Source organism: Populus euphratica, unplaced genomic scaffold (assembly GCF_000495115.2).
Source record: "Populus euphratica unplaced genomic scaffold, PopEup_1.0 scaffold125.1, whole genome shotgun sequence".
Lineage (NCBI taxonomy): Eukaryota > Viridiplantae > Streptophyta > Magnoliopsida > Malpighiales > Salicaceae > Populus > Populus euphratica.
Window position 1 is genome coordinate 425,380 of NW_011500014.1, and position 24,668 is coordinate 450,047.

Below are 24,668 nucleotides of genomic sequence, written 5' to 3' on the forward strand. Positions count from 1 at the left end.
CTAATATGTTTTGTATTTGTTATCTTGTTCACTATTTAATATTTTGCTTGTTAAATGACTAATCTAGATTTATGTTGTATAACACTTGGTACAACAAATACTTGGCACTTTCATAATTGAATCGTATAGTATAACCTACATCTGTGCTATGCAAAAGCTCTGGCAATGTTCTCTCTCTTTCGGAGCCACGCACACACGCAGCTCCTTTTATCCCAGAACAAGGATTCTCGTGGCCATGTCCCTTGTAAAGCAAATTGACTCACACGCTTCGCAGTCGAAGTTCTATTTGAAAATTCCCAGAAAAAAAGAAGAAAAGGATCATGATCGTTGAGCAAAACAGAGTACTGTGTTGTGTTCTGCTAAACTTCCACATGCAGTTATTAGCAGGTCAGGGAGGAAAATTCAAAGTCAATTTGATGTGCTTTTATACCAACCAGAGTCGTTGTTTGTGAATTATGCTTATGGTGATGATTAAACTCCAATTTCCTTCCACGTCATTGTCTACAGTCGAAGTTCTATTTGAAAATTCCCAGAAAAAAAGAAGAAAAGGATCATGATCGTTGAGCAAAACAGAGTACTGTGTTGTGTTCTGAAACTTCCACATGCAGTTATTAGCAGGTCAGGGAGGAAAATTCAAAGTCAATTTGATGTGCTTTTATACCAACCAGAGTCGTTGTTTGTGAATTATGCTTATGGTGATGATTAAACTCCAATTTCCTTCCACGTCATTGTCTACAGTCGAAGCAACCACTTATATTGTACTAGGTAGTTGTTTCCTAGAACATAACGCCCAGTTTCTCAAGATTTCTTTATCATTTTATGATCAATGTAGTGATTAATTTAAGAAAAGAAACTTTTTTGCTAGTCACACCTTATATCTAGTTGGTTATAATTGCTTATTAGTCATTGTAACTAGTTCATATGTAAAGTAATCACTTATATTGTACTGTGTAGTTGTTTCAGCTATGTGGACATATTTAGTTCTGATCATTATACCAAATAGCCTTCTAGCTGTAGGGTGCTAATTCCCTATATATTTCAATTCTTTATGAATGGATTGCAAAGTGTTTTGCTACTCGGTCTAAATATATAATAAAAATATATGATTTGGCTTGAAATTATATTTCTTTTTATAAATTATATCAGTGCCAAGCTGTGTGCAAAATGAGAAACCAGAATTGAAGTCTGAATATTCTAGCTAAACAGATGATTTGGCTAATTGTTCTACTAATTTTGTTAATTAAATAGATTTTTCTATTTTCTATTTTTTCCCATGGTGTCCCTTGTTCTGTAACTTTATTTTTCATATCATGAGCTTTTTTTTTTCTTATTTAATATAGGTCCTTAAAATATCTTCACATGATTGTAGTACTTCAAGTAGTGATCCTTCAACGTTCCAATCATCTCAACCTTTAATTTTCATGTCTAGTAGTAGAGGAAAAACAGATTTGACATGAGGTCATTATAGAGAAGCTCCTAAACTTAGTGTTGGATGTGAAAAAACTAAATTAGTATGTTTATATTATGCTAAAGCATTTGCGAGTGGTGGCATTAATTAATTTACGCAAAATTTAGCTAGAGCATGCTAATGTTTTATTATGTGTTGATGAGATTGACTTAATTCCATCGATATTTGATTCAAAGTTTTCTCTTATGGACATTGAAGAACTTAATGTGTTTATTCAACAAAAGTGAATGTGTTATTGATTTAGAATTTATATTTTTTGATGTTTTATTTTAAATATTTTAGAATTTATATTTGGTTTATGTTTTGGATGGTGAATTAAATTTATATTGTTGGTTTAAAATTTAAATTTAGTGTATATAAGTGTTGCATTGTAACTAATTAAGTGTTTTCTATAAGTGTTGCATTGGATTTTTTTTTTGTTGACTTGGGTTAACCCATATAACCCGTGATCTAATCATTATATCGAGTTTGGTTTCAGAACTATGCTACATACTCAAACAAACAAAAAAACAAAAAAAGATATATAATGCAATTGAAGTACATGTTTTTTTCTCTATTTAAGTTTTTATACTCATAAAAATAGATCAATAAGTGTCATTACTCAATTTTGACCTCTATTTTCAAAATATTTTCTAAAAAAAAGCATTAAAAAAATAATATTCAAATTAAGATTTTTAAAATTTCTCAAGTTTAAATTAGATAAGATAAAATTTTTAATTGGCAATGCATTTTAAGGGTTGTGCTTGTAAAGAATTGGCCATGATTGAGAAATTAAAAATGCCAAAGACCAAAATACTAAATTGGCCTAATTAAAAAGAAATTAAAGAAAAATGATAAAATTGGTCAAAATTATAAGAAATAAAGGATAAGGGATCGGTGTGATAAGTTGGGAGATCCTATTAATTCAATCAAGAACTTAATCAAATGAATAATTTTGACTTAATGACCATTTTAAATCAAATTTGAAGAAATTATAGGTTTAGGGACTGTAATGAAAATTCAGGGAGTTTGAGGGACTCAATTAACTTCAATCAAGGACCTAATTGAATAAATTTCAATTAATCAATGCAATTTGACCTAAATTGTAGTCGCAAAGGTCTGCATCCCTCATATCTTCTATGCGTTTTTTTATTATTTTATTTTATTATTATCAGAGTTTGTGCATGTTTTTGTTTTTTCAATCTAACGGTGGTCATCCTAACCTATTTATCCAAGGGTCACAAGTTTACAATCTTGGCCCTGTCATTTTACACTTTGTTTGCCTGTAAGTACAAACATAAGAAACATAAGAAAAATGAGAGAACATAGCCGAGGAACACACATAGAGACATATATATATATATATATATATATATATATATATATAGAGTCAAATTTTTTAGCTCGTTTCTTGTATTTCGATTTAAGATGTGAAAGACTTACCTTGATCTATATATTATCCTACTTCTAAACTGCAATCGACCAATTATGTAATTTGGTGGTAGAGAAAGAAACATTGAACTGTTTGTTCATGGAAGTTCATTTGAACTTGAACACAGCTGATGTCCTAAACATCACTTGAAACTAGGGAAATAACTAAAGAAAGCAATTCAAATCTCACTCTTTTTGGTGAGAAGACTAACCCCATTTTGGAGCGAGCATAATAGATATATATACAAGAAACAGTTGCTTGAAAGAGACCGTGATGTCTTGATAGCTAATTTAAGGTAGCAGCAAAGTATGCCAAGGGTCCAACCATAGCAGCGTTGATGTATGTAGCAGGCTCCGAATGACTATAATCGCTGCGTTCATCTGGGTAGCCATCATTCTGGTTCGGACCGCCCACAATAGCTCCGGTTAAGATGTTAGGATTAGGATTTGCTGAATGGAAGAAAGGCTCGAAGCCACTATCACAACCTATAGCTTGAGGGTGGCTTGCCAATGATGGCAAAGAAGAACCTCTATGGTGAATTCTCTTAGGAAAATTTGGCCCGAATCCTACCATGTAGGACATTCGAATTGGATTCTCCCCTAGTATGTAATCCACCTATAAAGTTCCTTAAGTTAATTAGTAGTAGAAGACCAAACGTTGAGCAAGAAAAGAAAGAAATTATAGATTAATCTAATTCATAGAGGAAAAAAAAGCCTTTATAGCTTGCCTGTCTTTTAGCCACATATAACAGGGAATTTGGAGTGACTAAGAGATTGCCACAGTTGAAGGTGTGCCTGGTTGCTTTCATGTATTTAGCATAAGTCGTGAGCAAGAATGTTATGGATGTCACATATTGGAGGTTGCTTTCAGGTAGCTTGTACATCAACCCTCCTGCGTCACAATGAAATTGTTGTGTTGGATAAAATTTTAAATGTTGGAAACAACAAAACATAATATATATATATACATATAGAAAGAGAGAGAGAGAGAGAGGGGGGGGTTCATAGAAGCACTGATAGAGAGAACTAATACAAAGAGTTTCTAGGGTTCTAGTGAAAGGATGTAGCTAGAGTTTAGTTGAAAAAAACATGAGAACAAAAGGAGAGACTTACTGGGAGGGAAATGCAAGAAACCTAGGAGACTAAATATGTTATCTAGTTGAATCAATATTTTTTCTATTAAATTGGTGCATGTCTTTCTTGTTGTTATTAACTATATTCATGAATATGTAAAGACAAGGGTAGATGTATTTAAAAGGCTGAGGTGAGCTATAGTCTAGGTGAAAATTTTTTTTTCATAGAAATCCAATAAGCCACTTTATAAAACTTTATCCCTTGTCCTTTATTGGAAACCATAAAAAACATAAACATAAACAATTAATTAGTTATGAGACAATTAGATTCACATAATGCATAACTTGGGGTTTGAACTTTCTTCTTCTTAACAACATATATTTAGGCTTTGTAGAGGAATCTATACAGAGAGCTTAAAAATTACAAAACCACCAGGTAAGAATTTTCAAGTTATGACTTTTCTTGTTAAATCATGTGTCATCTTCATTGTAATAGACTGTAATTAATGATTTGGTGAATATCAATGAATTGAATTGACTGCTTTTATAATCCTTTTATCTTTGGATTAATTGTGGTTGAATTTAATTCACGTAATATAAAATTAAAGGTATTGGTGCATAGAGAAATCATATCTTAGATTTTAGAAAATTCTTAACTTCCACAGCCATAAGACGATCGTATTCTCCAGAATACATGTGATTTATGTTGATTTGTAATTTTAAATACACATGATTTTTGTATCTATGGAAGTACTATCAATAGTGGTAGTCTGTATTTTATGAATATTGTGGCATTAATATTTCTTCATCTTACACTTGACTTCCCTAATCTCTTGTACTTGAATAGGTTATAAATTATAATGGAAAATTAAGAGAGCAAGAGAGGAAAAACTATATTTTCATTCTTTAAATCAAGCAAGCAAGCAATCATCAACCAGTAAATGACATTCTCCATCCTAAATTGATGTTTAAATCGTAATAACCAACCTCTTTTCAAATCTTAGAAAGATGAAATTGATGTTAATACTCTTGAATGAGATCCTAGGATACTAATTCCATTGTAGTAACATCCTATTAATCAACAAGATAAAATTAGATGAGTTTATATCAAAATGGGTCTATATCAACCTAAGTTAGCAGAGTATCCAAGGACTGAATCAAGAAGACAATATCATCAATTTCAATACTCTTTGTTTGATCAATTTTCTTGGTTAGAGTAGTTCCCTTCAAAGGATGCAATATTTTGTTTTCCATTCTTTATCTTTAAAAACAAAGTACCTTGTCATCCCACATTCACTACCAAAGGCTTTAAAAGTTGGAAGAGGGTTAATGATGGGATTTGAAGTGCACTTATGATTCATGTGTGAATTCCCACTTTGCCATATAATAATGTTGTGAAATCTGCTGAAGATTTAATGAAAGTAAGTGGACATATTGACAAAGTGTTAAATGCAAAAATTGTTAAACAAGTTCAGAAAAATTGATTGCAACTTAGGACAACAATTAAAAGTGTTCAATGGCTTAGCTTACAAGTATATGCATTTGAAGGTCATGATAAATCTTCAGCTTCTAATAATTGAGGCAATTTTATGGAGACGATAAGACTTAAGGAGAGATTGAATGTTGACATTGATGATGTCATCTTAGAAAAAGCTCTAAAAAATACCAAGTATACCTCATTGATTATTTAAAAAGAGATTTTGTATATTCTCGTGAACAAAATGAAGAAAAATATTTGTGAAGAATTTAAAGATGTAAAGTTTTGCACTTTGGTTGATGAAGCCAAAAATGCATTAAATAAAGAACAAATGGTATTGTTTTAAAATTTGTTGACATTCAAGGTTTTTAACGAGAGCACTTTTTTGGTATTGCGCATGTTTTAGACACTAGTTCTTTAATGCTCAAAAAATAAATTTATGATGTGCTCGCTCGATATAATTTGCATATTCTCAATATGCGAGGTCAAGGATATGATGGTGCTAGTAATATGCGTGGTGTATAAAATTAAAGATTGTCTATATGTATATTATGTACATTGCTTTGCTCATCGACTATAATTGCCATTAGTTGCAGCAGTTGAAAATAAGATTTTCATTTGGTTATTTTTTTTAAAATTAACAACCATTATCAATCTTATTAATGCTTCTTCCAAATTTCATACCATGTTAACATCTAAAGGAGAAGCTACCTCACTAATCTTATCAATAATCTTAAAATGGATATAAAAAATGACATAACTTCTTATTAGTATGTTATACTGTTGATCCTTGATGATAAGCTTGTAACTTGAGATATACCTAGTTTATTTCATATCAATGCAATGTTTATCAACCAAATTCTTTATATGTTTTTAAGCCTATTGATTAATACTTAAAAGTGTATTTTTATCAAGGTTTTATATTATTATTTTGCACTTGAAGTATTAATAACTCCTTAACTAAAGCATGTTTTATAATAACAAGTCTGATACTATAAGGTATCTTTAATTTATGGTAAATATTCATCTTAAATGCAAATTTATCACATATATAAAAGAATTAATTGATGAGTTTAACTACTGAAATTGAGAAAACAAAGAGAAAGCTAAGCTTAGAAAAGAAATGTTGGTTCAGTCCAAACTGGAACATTATTCGATTATTGGATCATAACTGGAGCTATAGAACTTAAATTTAGGTTTGGTTTATATGTATGGAAAGCTAAGATATAGGTATAAAACTTTCATGAGAGTTCAAGATTTAAAAGTGTCATTTTCAAGATTAAATGGTCGAAACAATAGAGAAGTCATAATATGTCCTGCAACCCAAACATTATTCAATGTTCAATTCATATCTCGAATTGTAAAAGTCCAAATGCCCAATTCTTATTTTATTGAAAAGTTGAAATAATTTTCTAGAACTTTTATAAAGACTATCTATCCAATTTAAATGTTAGCAATGATGTTTTGTTTAGATAAGGAGATAAGGATTGTCATCCAGTCAAGATGTGGTCACCCACTCAACAATTAGTCTCAATAGTTCTGAATTTTAACCTATAAAAGGAGGCATTTGCCATACATTTAGGCATTTTGGTTTTCAGATCAAGATCATATTGTTGCTCTTTTTCTTTATATTTTTGTAATACTTAAGTTTTGCTTTAATTAATCTCTTGTTTATACCTTTTATTTTCTTTACTATACTTATATAATCATGTTCTCCTTTTGTTTGTTTATGTTTCTTTTCTTTATTTTGTTTAATTAAGTTTATTATATCAAGGTTAAAAGATTTCACTAATGGTATTAGGATAAATATAATATAAACTCAATATAAACTTTAATGATTATATCCTAAATAACTTGCTATTGACATGTCTTATCATTTTTATCTTATTAATTCTTAATACCTTACTTGTTAAATGGTTAATCTAAATTTGTAGTATATAACACTTAGTATAACAAATACTTGTCACTTTCATAACCAACTGTGTGATATAATCTACATTTGTGCTATGAAAAGAATTTGATTTGTTATTAACATAAGTTAGCATCATGAATTCTTAACAATATTTAAAAGTTTAGTGTTACTTAAATAAGATAATTGATATGATCATGTTAATAATTATAATGAGTTTATATTATACTTATTTGAAATACTATTAGTGGATCCTCTAATCTTGACAACTGTTTTTTTTATTGTTTAATCTCCATATTAATCTTACATCTCAAAGTTCTATTTAACTCATCATCATCATTACTATTATTATTTATAATTTATATAATTAACTTCCATGTGGTTCGACCTCGATCTTGCCGAGTTATTTATTATTTTGACACTCATACATTTGAGAGAAGATATCAACTTTTTTTGTCGTGTTACCTATTGAAAATGAAACTTAAACAAATCCTAACATAGTTTCTTTCTCACTACTATTAACAATAATATCACAATGTCATATTAGAAGACATATTATATAAAACAACATAATCCATTTCGGTTAATTATTTACAAATTCCCTAATTCAATCAAAATTTATAGCATCAATTACCTTAATTTATACCTAATTGTTTTCATTAGATGAAAGCCTCTAATTATCCTAAATTGTTATAAAAAATCAACATAAAACCTTTTTTCTAATTTAAACCTAATTGATATAATTGATTGTTTTAATTCATACCTAGTTACGTAAAATTCCTTAATTATCCCAATTAGGCCTAAAATTCAATGTAAAAGCCTAAAACCTAATTGGTGTAATTTATAACATCAATTAATTTGTTTGATAACTAATTACTTCAATTAAAAAAATTCACCAAAGAATCAATTATTCTTTTTAGGAAATTCAACATAAAATCCTAATTGTTTTAAATTCAACTAAACCTTAGCCTAACAAAATAAATTCTTTTAGTGATCACTTCAATCCTAGCATAATCATGAAATAACAACCAATTTCACATAATTAAAAGTGAGATAGAGTCCTTACCTTGATTTGTTTAAAGAAAAATGGTGGAAGTGATAATAGTAATACACTAGGTGTAATGAATCCATAGTAAAAGCAAGAGTTCTTCTAATTTAGAAACAAAAATTAAAAAAGATATTGAATAGGTTTAGACAAGGGTTATTAGTGATAATGAACAATATTTTCCAACTATCCATGCACCTTGTCGAGAGTTTTTAATAATTTAAAGTTTTTATTTATTGATGAGGTATTTATAGTCTTATTAGGTGGGTGTTATTATTAAACCTCTAACTAGTCAATTTAGGAAATGAGTAATGACACTAGAATTCATAGTCTTCATTTGTTGATTAACTGTTGGAGTTTGGGAATAGAAAAATATTGAGATGACATCCCTTCTTGTTCAAAAATTCGGGTCTTTAAAATCCAAAGTTTGATATTGATGTAGAAATAGGTTTTTGAAGCCCAAAATCAAAATAAACAAACATTGAAATACGAGAGGTTAAAACATGAGATCCTAAATGCTAATATAAACATGCATGTCCTATAAAAAGGATGAGCCCTTAACCATTAAGAGATTCCCTACAAAACAAAGATTTAGTTAAAAGATAATTACATATAAAATAAACAAGGAATTAAGTGAGGTATTAAGTAGTGAAAGAAACATAATTCATGACAATTGATGATTAATGTTTTAATATATAAAACAATCATCTTCAATTTAAAAGTCATCTTGTATTAACTTTAACACACATTTTCATTAAAAAAAAAAACATCATAAATTAGTATTTTCACACACACAACAAAAAATAAAATAAAGATCAATCTATGTGAATCATAATGCCACTTGTTCCCCTGTACATTGAAGTTTACTTGTTGTACATCGATACACAAATTTCATTCACCCATGTAAAGAAACAGACAAGATGACTCCAATTCATCTCCGATGAATTTAGTTACCGCTAAATGTTTGGACGATGGTGTTGTGCCAGGGGTCTGAGATGTGCTGCAAGAGGTTCTCGAACGGTCCTTTGCCGGTCACATTGTGCTGAATCACAAATCCTAAGAATGCCAACATTGCCAATCTCCCTGTCGCATAAATCAGACAACATTAGCTTAGCCAAAAAAAAGTAAAGCTCAATTAACCAGGTTTTGGATAATCACCATTGGCAAGCTCTTTCTCTTTGGCCTCCAGAGTGGGTGCAAAGTTGAGGGGGTTGAAGATGCCGCCGGGGTACCCACATTCATTTGGAGGCAAGCTGTATTGTTTGAAGATGGGATCTTGGTTAACGCATCCTGGGTTCTTAATATCTTGCCACCTTCTTATCTCGACGTAATGGAACAATATGAACTCGATCACAAAGAGGGTTGATGACGACGCAAAGTATTCTGCTTTGCCTGCATCATACCACTGAGGAGCATTGATGATTCCAATCTTTGTGAAAACTTCTGGCAGTAGCATTCCTGCAACGCCCAACATGGCCCATCGACCATTCACAAGCTCAGCCTGAACGAACCATCTCAAGTTCTCAGGGTCCTCAGCAAGCCCGAGTGGGTCAAACCCATTATCACCTGGAAGGCTGAGTTATACAAGACAAGGTTTCAGTCAATGCTAATTGAGAGCATTAGCTAAGAGAAAAGCTATAAAACATGTTTTCTTTTTCACCTGCCATTTAGATAAGATGGAGAAGGCAAACCGGGTAACCACTCTCCTTTCTTGGCTTCAACCTTGAAACTAGGAGATGACGATGCCATTGGTTTGATGGACAATTCTCTGTTCAGTTTACTTGGAGCACCAGCGAGAAACCTCGACTTATAAGCACATGGCCGGAAAACGGCAGCAGAAGCTTGTGTTGAGACGGTGGCCATTCGTTTTATTTTCTTTCTTTCTTTGTTTGATTTTTTTGTTCCCCTTTCTACCCGAGTTCCGGCAGAGACAGACGTCGTCTTGATTAGTTTAGTAAGCTAAAACATAACTATATAGCTCAATTTCATCTCAGGGGAACACTTGTGGTTCTTGTTCTTTGTTAAAAATTGACGGTTGATGTGCTTGATTTTATTGATCCAACGATGGAAATGTGCTTTGTGCTTTCGGATGGTCCTATTGGAGCACCAGGGGCTTATCCTTTTATCCTGGTGACATATCCACATATCGATTGCTATGTTTGCTGTTGGCTGAAATAGATCCTGTGGGGCCCCCATTTTGAATGTTAGACGAATCTGCCACCTAGGATCATAGGCAACCAATAAATGCTTCCCACATGGCTAGATGAAGTATCATCTTATCCAAGCCAAGCGACAGGTGGATAATCCGTAGAAATACTTTTTAACTATTTATTAAAAAAAAACCTAAAATTGCTGAGTGTGTGCACTGTACACTATAATTAAATTTATAACGGATTTTAATAGTTGAGTGACAATTTTAGCCTTGGATTTGTCGGCTGGATTATCGATCTTAGGAGGGTGTTTTGGGTATTTCAAGTGTTTTTCCTAATTTTTTTAATCTCAGTTCTCAGATAAAAAAAAATTAAAGTTTAGCTAAAAAAAAAATCAAGAAAAGATGTCATGAGTCTACAAAGATGGTGTTTTTATGCATGACGGGCCATCCAAGAAAAGAACTAAAAAATTTCTTTCACTTTCGAAGCTTAGAATAAGTTTGTATCTTTTTTTTGCCCTCCAAAGGAAACTTAAACACGGTATATTTTTTTTAAAATTCATAAACACAATTTTAGGGTTTTGTTGTTAGTTCTATGTTGATTCAAATTAAACATAAAATTTAGGGTTGTGAATCTAAACATAAATTTTAGATTTATTATATTGTTATTAAATTGGATGTGTAGTTTTTTTTTATCATATAATTTGTATATTTGAGTATTTTTTTTTTTAGTTACTTTTATTTAGTCTCTACACTTTTATTTTTTTTATATGTAATGACTTGAGAATAATCCTTGTAAAGATTGAAGATTAGATATGTTTCTCATAATAGATTATTTTTATAAACTTTTAATCATTTCCTATAAAATCTTGTCACATATATTTTTGCGTTGTTTATGTCATTTTCTAGCAATAAATCATTTTATGCCCGATTAAATGAGTTATACTATAACTATTTGATGCCATTTTTTTTTAATCTTTTTGGTTTTTTAGTTTTTCTTTTTTGCTTATAAACAATTTTATGTTTGATTCTAATTATAAAATGGATATTAACACGAGTAATGTTATTTGAACTTCTTGAAGTGTTGGCTAATGTATAGGATTTTTTTGTTTTGTCCTTTTATTATGGACTTCATTATGTTACAATCAAGTACCTACTTAGGATTTAATAAAAATAACTTTCCTTTTTAAAATTGAATAGGTCATCTATCTTCTCTAATCTCTAAAAAGCTTTTCATTATGTTGCAATCAAGTACGTACTTAGGATTTAATAAAGACAACTTTCCTTTTTAAAATTGAATAGATCATCTATCTTCTCTAATCTCTAAAAAGCTTTTGACTAAAGACAACAACTTTAAATAAGAAATTTCAGTCCTCATCAGCAAATCGAGATTATATAGTTAAAACTTGTTTTTAATTATTAACATAATTGTAAATCCAAAGTTTAGAACTTTTAAGGGTTAAATACGGCTAAAAAGAGTCCCTCTTAAGATTCAATCTTTTCCTTTATTATAAATCAATGTAGAAATTATGGATAAAATTCTTAGATTGATGGGGGTATTAGTGGTTGTCTTTCCTACTATGTGGATGATCTATTACTTCAGTGGCTCAACCTATTGTTTAGAAAATTCTAGCTTTAAGACTTGGTCTATACTTTCTTGTTGCATTAGTTGGAATATATGACTTATGAGGAATAAGGTTATCTTCAATGATGGGACTGCGATCTTGGAAGATAATTTCTCTTTATAGCTATTGGCACTAATTTAATTTTGATCTTGGAAGATAATTTCTCTTTAATTTTATATCGTTTAAAAAATTAGCTTAAGTCTATAAATAAGTTCTTTATAGCTATTGGCACTAATTTAATTTTAGGGCCTGAAGGTATTATAAATTGGTCTTACAATATCAAATCAAGACTTTAAGCAAGACACATTAGCTCATTTAGTCTTGATGTCCTTTTTTTTGTTATGTATCTATTAGCTTCTTTTTTTTTTTGGTATGCTTTTTATTTTTATGATTTTTTTTTAGCATTTCTATTTTTCTTTTATGTATCTTAAGTTTGGTTATCTTCTTATTAGACCTTTTAACATATTGAATTCTTACTTAGGGTTTTGTTTTGCCAGCATTGTTTATCAAGGTTTGTCCTTTTTTGAAGAATTTTGTATGGTTTTCTATACTTAATGTATAGGGTTTGATTGATATAGAGTCTTAGGAGTACGAGACTTAAAGTATCATGCTATTTTTAATGTTTATTTTTAGTTAATGTACTAAAAATCTTTCTTTAGACATTGTCTTGTATTGAATTTTCTAACTTCATTGAAGATAGTTTACTTCTGTAAATTAGACTTACGAGTTTAGTATTGAAATTAAATTTTATTTTTCTCTAAATTAAGCTTAATTAAAAATCCTAGGTGTCACTTGCTTCTTTTATGTTTGAACAGTGCTTTGTTTTAGTTACCATTTGAGCTTTTCTTGCGTTAGATCATTACTTTGCTTGATTGTTATTTACTGTACTTTGATATTGTTATATTTGTTTTTTTGAATAAATATGGAGACTTGTGGTGGAGTTGTTGTGTAATTACACTTAGTTTTAAAATATAGACTCATTCTTAGGTACGGGGAAGATAAGACACACTTCAATGTTCATGGAGTAAGTAATTTTTATAGTTTTTATTGTTTTTAATTTTTTTAATAGAATGTTGTCAGGATGTTAGGTCAAAGCTCTTATCGTAAAGAGTGAAGACACTAAATGTTATTGAGGTGGGAGTGAAAAACAAACCTAAAAAGAGAAAACTAAAAGAACTTGGAGATGGAGGTTGTTTTTAACAATATTAAAAAAAAATATTTTATCATTATTGGTTATATGTTTTGTTTTGTTTTTTAAATTTGGTTTGGTTGACACTGAATGATCTTGCTATTGTCAAGAAGTATGCTCCCGTGGGAGAGTTATTGAAGCTTTAGTAAAGAGAACATTCATTGTTATTTACTTTTGTCCTAAAATGTTGAATAAGTTTGCTTTTGTATTCAATTTTAGTCAATATGTTATTCCATTGCTTAATTCAAGATTAATTTACTGTAACTCTATGGTGAAACTAGGGTATTGGCATTTACCTTTGAGTTTTTCATGTTTTATTGTCAATCTAGTTTTTTACCAACTAGTGTATTTGGTTATACAGTAAAAATATATTTAGAACGTGGTACAAACTATATTCTGATATCAAAAATATTATATATATATATATATATATATATATATATATATTCAGATTGTTTTAATGTTCTGATATTAAAAATATTTTTTTTTATATTTTCAGATTGTTTTAATTTAATGTTCTGATATCAAAAATAATAATTTTTTTAAAAAAATATTATGATATATTTTTAAACTAAAAATATTTTAAACATTCATCATTATCACAATTATAAACACTAAGTTGGTTGTTGATCATTGTGATTGTAAGCAATTTTCATACGTTTTTTCTTTAATATGTTGTTACCATTTGCTCAATATGTTGTTTCAAGGTGTTAGGAGGCTACTACGTTTGCTCATCATTTTTTTGTTATGGCTATGATATTTGAGCATACTTTGCTATTGTTAGCTTTCTAGTTTAGTTGCATGAAGAAGGTTTTTTAATCAACTATACTGGTTAGAAACAATTAGAAATGTGATTATTATTTTTTTATCTATTATCGTTTCGCCACAATTTATTATAGCTTGCATTGTGGTTTCCTATGTGTTTAACTTCTAGTACTTTTACTTTCATTTTTGGCTACTACTTCTTTTATATTGATGATTATATGTATTGTCTTAATCATTGTGCATTAAATAAGGATATTGTTTTCTTTATTGGTATGGTTATCTAATATCGCAATGTTATTTATTCTCAACTAGTTAGTTTAGTTTTGTCCTAGGCATTTGCTTTCTTCTTTTATCATTGTCTTTTATATGCTTTTTACTATTCATTCTAACAAGTTTATGGCACAATCTTATTATCTTCTAGGTTTACTTAGGATAAGCTTGTTAAGAGGAATAAGTACTCGATTATAATGGAGGTATTTTCCCAGGCACTACATTTTCTATTTTGTTTCTTTGTCCTCCTTCATCTTTTGTATAAAATATAATTGAACATCCTCAAAAAACAAAAAAGATAATTACTTACCTTCTTCTTTTAGTTGCTAAGAGGAATATGTTGAATTGCAAGTTGTTTCAGCAAAATTGTTCAGCTATTATTGATTAAAATAAATTAATGAAATGATTCAAGACTTTCATGTACAATTCATCACTTGAGAGACTTCAGCAGAGTAACAAAGTAGTTTCCACACATGGTACTAACATCTAAAATATATTAACTATATCTTACCTTATCTTCTTTGAATTTTAAGAGAAATTCAAGAGCATTATCTTTTTCATTACCGTCCCAAGTTGGTCAACATGAACAAACTATTCCAGCATAACAATTGCACATTACTTAAGTCTGAAAATGAAGAAGATGCAATCAAATATTTGGAATGATTATTCAGATAGAGAGGACCAGACCCTATATTATGGGTCCTTGATAATGTCTAACCTATATCAGAATCTCTTCTTCACGGGATCAAGTTTTTGAATAGATAATTACAAGATTTTAGTGACATCAAGTTATGAATTGAAAACTTTGAATTTTACATATGTCACGATATTTTTTCACAAGTTGACATTTACCACTAGATTAGCAGTCATATATTCCATATCAATATATTTCAGAGAAGACAAACATGCTTATTTGCTTAATTTGTATTTGGTTTTTCACTTTCAACATTAGAAATGAATACATACATACAAATCAATGAATAAATTTTTTTTTTCCACAAGCATACCATTTCAAATTAATTGGTTTGGTTCAGTGGCTTTTTTCCTTTCAAAACTGGTGAAACCATTTTTTTTCTCTATTGTATTTTCTCAGTGACCAAACATACATATAAATAGATTTGTTTTATAATTTTTTTTTTTAGAAAAAAAAGCTTGAGCCTTGTTTTTGGGATTTGCACAAATTAAAGCATCCCATTAGTTATTCAACACCCTAAATAAAAAAAAAAAACATATGATAGTTATTCAACACCCTAAATAAAAAAAAAACTTATGACAGGAGACCAAAACAAATGAACATAAGCTTGCTCTTTTCTTGGTTTTCTACTTCATTTAACTCCTTTAACTCCTCTAGTAAGGAAACATCACCAAAAGATTCAAGAAAAAAAATACTCCTATTAGGTTCGGTTTAGATTATAAACTAACATGAATGACCTTGAAGCCTGTTTCAAGATACTGAATATTTGATTTCATAAAACTATACCTGAAGCATCCATTACTTGCGATTTCATCAGGTGTCCTTTATCCTGTACCTATAATTTATTCCTTCAATAGTGGTGGGCAAGAGGGTGGTGGTGTAGTGCTATAAATTATGCTAAGTAAGAGAGATTGATGAGGGTTATGACATGTTGCCATCTTTGCTAGTTGGGAGAGATTAAGGAGGGTAGAAGCGAATCAGGGATAGAGAGCGAAAATTTAAAATGCTATTGTGCAATGTTTATATAGCCGGTTTACTGTAGGTTTTGGTGCATCCATTTAGGTCTGGTTTACTTGGGTTTTGTTTTATCAAACCGATACTGAATCGAGTTGAATTTATTTTTAGTTTTTTTAATTGGTTTAATTATTTTTTTAATGTTTTCTTTGTATTTTTTTAGTTTCATCAATTTAATTGATTTTTTTTCGCACCCAGCCACTTCCGCTAACGGATATTTCTTTTTTTCTATTTAATTAAGTTATTTATTTATCTTAATTGTTAAAGTAGCCCAGGGCAAATCACCAAAAAAAAAACAAAAAAAAACCCTTATCAGTATAAAAAGAACTAAATAGTTGCATTAATAATGTTAAACATTTTCATTTTCTCCTCCTTAAAAATACTTCTTTCTTTGTCAAATTTCTTTGTGAGATTATCTACTCTCTCTTACCATTGCCACTCAAAAAAGGAAAAATAATAAATTGGGAAAAATATAAAATTAACAAAAAGAAAAAAGTTACAAATTAACTTAAAAATATAGTCTAAAGACATTGTTTTGAAAACTTTAAAGACCAATTGACATTTTTTGTTAAGCTACAAGCCCTAAACTATAATCAACTCAAATAAAAACACAAACTATATTAGAAACAAACTAGTTAGTTGCTCGGATACTATTATAAAAAATATTATGATACTTTTATTAAATTGGATATAATTTAAAATATAAATATCATTATTCATCGATTCAATATCTAATTCGGGCTGAGTTTTAAAATAAATTAGATGAGAATTGATTCAATATGATCTAGTTAACCTGACAAGTATAATCACAATTTGGTCAACTTAGTCAAAATTTTGTTTGACTTTTTAAAAATAAATTTTTAAAAATAATTTAATATTTTTTATAAAAAAATATATTGAAAGGACAATGTTTTGGACTAACTTGAGTCAAACTGGGTTAGCCTGCACAACTCATAACAAAGATTATGGATCTAGTCAAGTTTAATAACTTTTCATTTGAAAATATATATTTATTTAATTATATAATAATAAAATAGATATTTGCAAAAAATATAATGAATAAAATTATGGAGCATATATATTTTTTAAATCAAAATTATCTTTTTTTATTCATGAAATTTTTATTGTTTTGACAACAAAATAGTTTTTTTGTATTATTAGCAACATATTCCATTGATTAAAATGCAATAAAAATCATAATAGAATTTGAAAAAATTATAATGATTTGTATTAAAAAGAGAAAAAAAAAACATATATTTTTAATAAAAAAAACCTAATTTTTCTATTCACCATTCCTTTTTTTTTATTTTGGTGAAAACATGTTACTTTTTACGGGGATTTTTTTTTCATTATAAATTTATCATGATCATTAAAGCAAACATTAATTAAAAAAACAACTAATAAATCAATGATCTCGCAATTATACGAAGAAAATATAAGAACAATAAATTCAAAAAAATAATAAAAAATATTTAAACTAAAACAATTTATTATCATTAACTAAATAAAAAATATTTAAACTAAAACAATTTAATAGTTAATGAGATTATTTAAAAAAATTACATATAAAACTAGTACACAATTATTCATAAAGCAAGCAAGCGATAATATCATCATAAAAAACCTTTAATATTCTTAAAAATAATGACATAAATTTTTATTACTATCATGTTATTTGAATAAAAAGAAAATTTTATTTTTTCAATTTAAACTCTATTAGTTTTATTTTTTCAATTTAAACTCTATTTTCTTACTCTCTCATCTCTTTATTATTTTAATAAAAGCATATTTTAACATAAGCACTATTTTTTAAATAAAAATTAATCATGATCTCAAAAGAATATTTTAATAAAAAGTAATAAAATAATACAGCAGTGATATTTTGTATGTCATTGAAGGCAAGAAATTTAATTAATGTGATAAAATCATATAAAAAATAAATAAAAAAATTTTTAAAATAAAAATTTTATTTTTTCATTATCTGCCAATACAAAGGCCGCGAGAGCAAATTTATGTAATAACCAGAACTGTTATGAGAGCTCATTGCAGGATGATGGCATCAGAGCGAATGTGCCTATGTAATAATAGGAATGCATGTACATATCATGATGATTTTCACCCAGGCCTGATCTTCTTGTAACTTCAGAACCCACAAGAAAGCTCGGTAGGGAACATACAAGGGAATGGAGAAAATAGATATTTGCACATTGGAAAAATCAAATCTTCTGGAAATCATGAATCAAACTGCCACTGCCGCTGGCCTTTTGCTGCTTTTGATTCCTCTTATAGCTGCAAACCAAGTTAATTATATCAGAAAAATATTTCAAAGCACAATCATGTACATGTATAAAGGCAGTATTTTTAATGCATAAGATCAGCAAACAGTCAGTGCCCATGCCTTCAGCATAATCTGGAGCTCCAAATACAGCTGAACCAGCAACTAAAGCATTAGCTCCAGCCTCGATAACCTGCCGATATGAATGTTGATTAGTTTTGATCAATCATATCACAAGGTCGTGTATAGATAATAAATATAACCAAAGGAGATTTGGTTGTGTTTTCAATGGCATAATATAATGGGGAAACGAAGTTCTTCAGTTGCTTTGGACAACATTGTTTCAGGTTTTCTTTCTACCCCTCAACCTACTCGTCTTTTAATTTCATATCTTTAAACAAATGATTAAGTGAAATATTATTTTGAGAAGTATTGGAAGTAAATTAATTTTAAAAGCAGGAAGACAAAAGGGAGCCTATACAGGTTTCCTTGGAGCATTTTCTTGGCAGGAACAGCATTGAAAGTGCACCAGTAAATGGCAATCATTAATTCACTTTCGAGATAAGATGTAAAAAAAATTTCAAAAACCCAATTTCACTTGATCGGTACCAAGAAGAAATAAAAAAATCATAACCAAACACCAACTGTACTAACATGAGTCCATCCATTCACAAGGACAGTGAAGCCGACATCACAATTTAGGCCCATATCTTCGTCTAAGAAAGGAGGGGGGGCAAGAGAGAGAGCAAAGAGATTATAACAGGTACCTTGTATGCATTTTTTGGACCAACTCCACCATCCACTTCAATCCATGGGTTTACTCCCTGCATAAAAAGGCATGACATGCTAGCTTTGCACTTATGTGTAAAGAAAAAACAATACGAAGCAAATGTGCATATAGGGGTGTTCACACTCGAATGATTGTACCTTTTCCACACACATTCTTCTCAACTCCGAGATTTTCTTTACTTGGCTCTCAATGAAGCTCTGCCCACCAAAACCAGGGTTGACTGACATAATCAACACCAGATCAACCACTGCAACTCGGCAAGAACAAAAAAGTCAGTATCAAATTGCTTTTCTATATATATCATAAATCATCAAAGTGATGTAATAGTTTTTTTGTCCACTTATCCTGACCATTTACCATTATGCCATTATGCAGCACTAGTTCATTCAGGCAAACCAGAGGTCACAATGCAGGGCTTCAAATTTGGGAACTTTTGTTCCTGTTTTTGTATTCTCTAAGACCATCCAAAGCAATCCTAGACATATGTCTACAATACCTATACTCTAATTGGACAAACACCACAGAGGGGATGGAACCTTAGAGGGGAAAATTATCCCTATGACAGTCATCTTTCATAAAATCATCAAACACATAAAACTCCAAAACCAGATAGAATGGAAGTTAGAAAAGACGGGGGAAGAAAACTCACCATCAAGGACATATTCTATAGTACTCAGTGGTGTAGCAGGGTTTAATACAACGCCAGCTTTAGCTCCAAGACTTTTTATCTTGTTTGTAAGAGAAGAGAAACAAGTAGTCAAAGGAGGAACTAATTGCTCTTGGCAAATACAATAATATCAGCAATAAGATTTGATTACAATGTTATCATAAGTATAGCCTTTCATGAATTTTGACTCTAATCCCTCCCCCACACCAAACACGCACACAACTTTAAACTGCAAATATATATCTCCTATTCAGAACTACCAATCAAAAGGCTGTAAATAGTACCCTGACCATAATTTGTATAAACTGCTATATTACTTTTCTTATTAAGGCTCGTCATGGAATTTCAGGGATAAGTTGAGAGTTTGTTTTGAGACAAAACTTACTAAATCTGATGCTGAATAGCAGAATATACAACATTAAGGATCAGATGGAAATCTTACCATATTTAGCGTTCTATGCAAATGGATGGTGGCAGATTGTTCACAGTGAACACTGACTATATCAGCTCCAGCCTTAATAAAATCTGGCACTCGTTGTTCAGGTTCCACAATCATCTGTATTGCTTAATGTCAAAAAATGGCTACCATGGGACATTATTATGAAACTTGGGGGTGGGGGGGTGAAGAAAGACAACCATGGGAATTAATATTTGATTATTTAGGATTTTTAGTGGTGTGATTATTCAAGATTTTTGTTGTATTTTAGGAATATTAGGTTATTTACTTTGTACAATTATTCTAGATTTGAGTATTATCTAGGAATATTAGTGTTTATTCATATAGGATATTGACTGTTTACAAGAATAATCAGTAAATATCCTCTAGGAATAACCACTAATATTCTTAAATAATACTAAAAATCTAGACTAATCATACAACATCAAATATCCTAATAATCAAAGACAAGTTCCCATTGATGTCTTTCTTCATTCCCAATCACTGGCATTGAAAAAAGGAGTACCAAATGCACATCCAGAGGCAGATCTGTCACGGGGCGCAAAGCATCAACCACAAGAGGTCCGATTGTAATGTTTGGAACAAAACGACCATCCATTACATCAACATGAATCCAATCACAACCTGCCAACTCCACGGCTTTTACCTGGATAAAATGAAAACAAACTGAACCCACTCTTCCAAAAGGGTACGACGTGCCATAAAGCCCACAGAGAACTATTCAGAGTAGCTCTTGGAAGAAATGGAGATGAGAAAAAACTACAAATCAAAATAATACAGGGCAAAGTACATATCGGGTGCATAAATAAATATTTTCCACTTGTTTATAGAGGAAAAGATCATAATCTGAGCAATGCTACAAAATTTATGTCATGGTATGGAAGAGAAAAGTCAAACCTGCTCTCCTAACTTTGAGAAATTAGCAGAGAGAATAGATGGGGAAACAATGATATCACTTTTGGAGAACTTATCAACCCGAGATGTGGCCTTCACTACAGTATGAACCTTTCTCCTGCATTTACAGACCAAATTATAGCAGATATAAGAAAAGAATTGCTAATATCTGGAACTTCTTCAAGTAGATTTGATGGAGACGGGAAGAGAAAGAATGCATGTAGGAGGCACATATTTGTTTTAGTTAAACATGAATTGAATTGTTTATTTAACTTTAAGGGAAAGGTTGAGCCGTTTTAGGTATAAAGGTCAGAACCTTAAAGGTCAAAATCAAACACACACACTGACATCTGTACACAATTTCTGCTTCAACATCAACCATAAGAAACCATTCTACTGAAGAAACAGTCAAAATCTTTGAAGGAAACTGCAACAGAACTATCTATCCACTTCTAACTATAGTACTTCAGCCAAAAATTACTTGCCTATAGGAAGGTGGTACCGTAGTGCTTATGGCCATTGCCAAGGTATAGGGCAAAACCAAGTAACTAAGAGAAAAGGGGATGGTCATGGGCATAAATTAGCAGACGCCCAGTTTAGCAAGTAGCTTCTGAAAAAAGCAATCAATACTTATCATATTAAGTCCAGATATGTGTGTAAACTGATCTTTTGTTTTCTTGCATGAGGCGAGGCTTTTGTTATACTAGCTGTAAGAGGTGAGGTGAGGTGAAGTTCAATTTAAAGGAAGGGGAGGTTGTGTCGCAAGCAATTGATGCCTCAAGATATATGTGCTTCCCTTGTTCACAAAGAAAATTATTGAATTTTATTTTCTTAAGACAAATTTTTGTAGCAGTCAAAGCTTACGTTGGTAGATTATTGTACTTCAAAAAAGGTAATAACTAATATAAAGAGTAAGGAGTGAAGGCTATAGAAATAAAAGACCGCTCTCTTACACTTTCAAGGAATTTTGGCCAAGTTAGAAAACAGAGCAGACTCTAGTCTCGCATCCTTGCACTTTTCAGCACTAGGTAAGAAAGTCGTGAGGAATGAGTTTCAAGTTTAAAGTGCAAAGTTCATCATTGGTGCAAAGTTTGAAGTGTACAGGTGGTATTTAGTGAGTAAGGTGATATATCTTTCCTTTGTCCCCTTCACATAAGAAAAGAGCACAAGTTATGAACTCCAAAAAGGCAAAAAAAAAAAAAAAAAAAACTTTCTTACATTCAGGGAATTTCAGCTAACTGGGGTTTTCCCAAAAAAAAAGAAGAGAACCGGTGCTAAAGAGAGAGAAGGGAGAGGAGAGAGTGTTTGGAATGAATTCCAACTTTCTTTTTTCACTTGCATGCTTTGTTTAGAACACTCCCTTTCTTACTTATGCACAAATATGTGCAAAACAAATTTCCTAAGTAATAGCATTAAAACATATTTGGCCATTCTGGTTCTATAATCCTTTTCGCAAGATATCATCTCAATTGCCTTTGCTTATTCTTAATTTTACTTGGTGTACAAATTTCACATTATCAATGACTTCAAGTTTTCTATGCTGACAAACACACTTCTGTAGTTTGTATATCCGAATTTAGCCATTTGAAGTTAATTTATTTTTACAAAGTTCATATATCTGAATATTGTACAAAACTAACAATACACCAGCAAGGATTTCTCATGCAGGATTCTAGAAAAGATGCTTATTCCGTATACATAAGAATTAGCATCATTTCCTTATGTATAGGTTGAGGTGTGACTTCTTCTATTAAAAGAGTCATGCGCCTCTTGGAAAGTAACTCTTTATTTTATTGGTGATTTTTTTATTGTACAAGACATCAATCAAACTAAGCCTTTACTCCTACAAAAGTTTTCCTCACACAAAACTCCAGAATTCTCTTCAACGAACAAGGGAAGTAATCCTGCACCTCTTGTATGAGCATAAGAAGTCGCACACTACTTCTTAATAAGTACTGGCCAGCCAACATCTTCCCTTTTGTTTTTAATAAGAATGCTTATTTTCCTTATAAATAAATCATTCTTCCCTCTTCTAAAATTACTTGAAGGAGATTACTTCTAAGGAACAAGGAAATGAGAAGGCTCACAAGTGATTCTTCAATACTAGAAAGGTCCTCGACTAACTAGTGAGTACTTCGGAGTTATGGCATGGAAAGCTTGAAGCATGGTTTGTCAAGTTTATTCTTGTTTAAACTTGATCTTCCTTAATTAATAAGAGTGCAAAAAATGTTCCTTCTCAAGGAAACCAAGTAATTCATTAAACATTTAGCTTTCACAACACATTTTGCTCTCTTAGGATTAGGATTGCTTGTAACACCTAAACATTGGTTGAGAGCAAAAAATGTTCCTTCTCAAGGAAACCAAGTAATACCTCTCCACTTTCTCATTTGAGGACTTTTGGCCATTTTTGGAGTTAAAAGTGGAGTCAATTGGACTTTCTATCTCTAAGAAACTTACTGGAGATAATGAATCTTTGCTCTCAAAGTCATACCTATCTAAAGAACCCAATTGACTCAACTTAGTGCTCTGCATTAGTAATACCAGCCTAAACACTTTTCACTAAGGATAGCCTACTCCTCCAGCCTCAGTCACTTCTTTCATTCACATTCATATATTGATCCATCATTTTCTTGCAAGACTACCTCTGCTTCCAGCAAACCGAATCTCACCTCTTACATTAGCAAACTTCAAAGAGGATAATATAAAGCTTAAGAATGGGGGTTCTGTAGCTTGGGATAGAACTTTAAACACCCACTTGCATATGAGGATTATACAAAGACTACTTGGAATGATCTAGTGGCAGAATCATAGAAAACCTAAATTCCAACATAGCTTAGAATCTGAAATTCATTCGGATACGCATAATCACAAAAAACATGAAAGAAAACCCAAATTTAAACCACTCCCTTCAACTCATCGATCCAAAACAAACCCAGTAAAATTTCAATGCAAAAATAAGAAAGAACAAAGACCTGGTAAAAGTAGCGATTGAATTGGTTTGAGAGAGACGGTTTTTCTGAGGCCTGAGCGCTTCTCCGAAGCCATTGATTTGCGTTGATGAACACAATGAAGCTGATGCTGCTACTGCTGTTGACATTTCTCAACTCCGAGTCTTCAAAGGAGGAAAACTAAAATGCTTCCTTTTTTTATCAGTTAGGTTGATAATGCTTAGAGACACAGGCCAAATTAAAATGTTGGCCAAAATTTCCGCGGTTGACACGTGTCCTCTTGGATTTTTGAGATGTTCTGCTTTATCTGCGATGAGTGGCTCTCTTCGCTGCCAACGTGTAAATTCCATACGGGAGTTTGGTTTGGGACAAACCTTCAAAATATACCACTCAGTATTTTCAATATCACCATTAAATAATTTTTTATACTTATTTTACTGTTAAATTTTTTAAAATTTTAAATTAAGGATTTTCATCCATATTTTCATCTAAATTGTATTGCTTTTTTTTTCTAAAAAACAACATCATTTTATAAAAAATTTAAATTCT

At 30.6% G+C, this 24,668-nt stretch overlaps 3 protein-coding genes across 3 annotated transcripts; all 3 read right to left on the reverse strand.

The window, feature by feature from the left end:
• Positions 1–3,164: 3,164 nt before the first annotated feature.
• Positions 3,165–3,796, reverse strand: LOC105141618 (endoglucanase 9-like). Its single transcript, XM_011048888.1, has 2 exons — positions 3,607–3,796; positions 3,165–3,494 (listed from the first exon to the last, which is right to left on the reverse strand). Exons 1-2 carry the CDS (start codon positions 3,760–3,762, stop codon positions 3,165–3,167), a joined length of 486 nt encoding a protein of 161 aa, XP_011047190.1. The 5' UTR covers positions 3,763–3,796.
• A 5,383-nt stretch (positions 3,797–9,179) lies between these two features.
• On the reverse strand, positions 9,180–10,445 carry LHCA4 (light-harvesting chlorophyll-protein complex I subunit A4). The gene is made up of 3 exons (XM_011048878.1): positions 10,043–10,445; positions 9,541–9,956; positions 9,180–9,465 (listed from the first exon to the last, which is right to left on the reverse strand). The coding sequence occupies exons 1-3, from the start codon at positions 10,243–10,245 to the stop codon at positions 9,329–9,331; spliced, it is 756 nt and encodes a 251-aa protein (XP_011047180.1). The 5' UTR covers positions 10,246–10,445; the 3' UTR covers positions 9,180–9,328.
• Positions 10,446–18,100: 7,655 nt separating this feature from the next.
• Positions 18,101–24,345, reverse strand: RPE (D-ribulose-5-phosphate-3-epimerase). Its single transcript, XM_011048877.1, has 9 exons — positions 24,144–24,345; positions 21,175–21,289; positions 20,783–20,923; positions 20,263–20,376; positions 19,803–19,881; positions 19,291–19,400; positions 19,131–19,187; positions 18,487–18,556; positions 18,101–18,377 (listed from the first exon to the last, which is right to left on the reverse strand). The coding sequence occupies exons 1-9, from the start codon at positions 24,266–24,268 to the stop codon at positions 18,328–18,330; spliced, it is 861 nt and encodes a 286-aa protein (XP_011047179.1). The 5' UTR covers positions 24,269–24,345; the 3' UTR covers positions 18,101–18,327.
• Between the last annotated feature and the right edge of the window lie 323 nt (positions 24,346–24,668).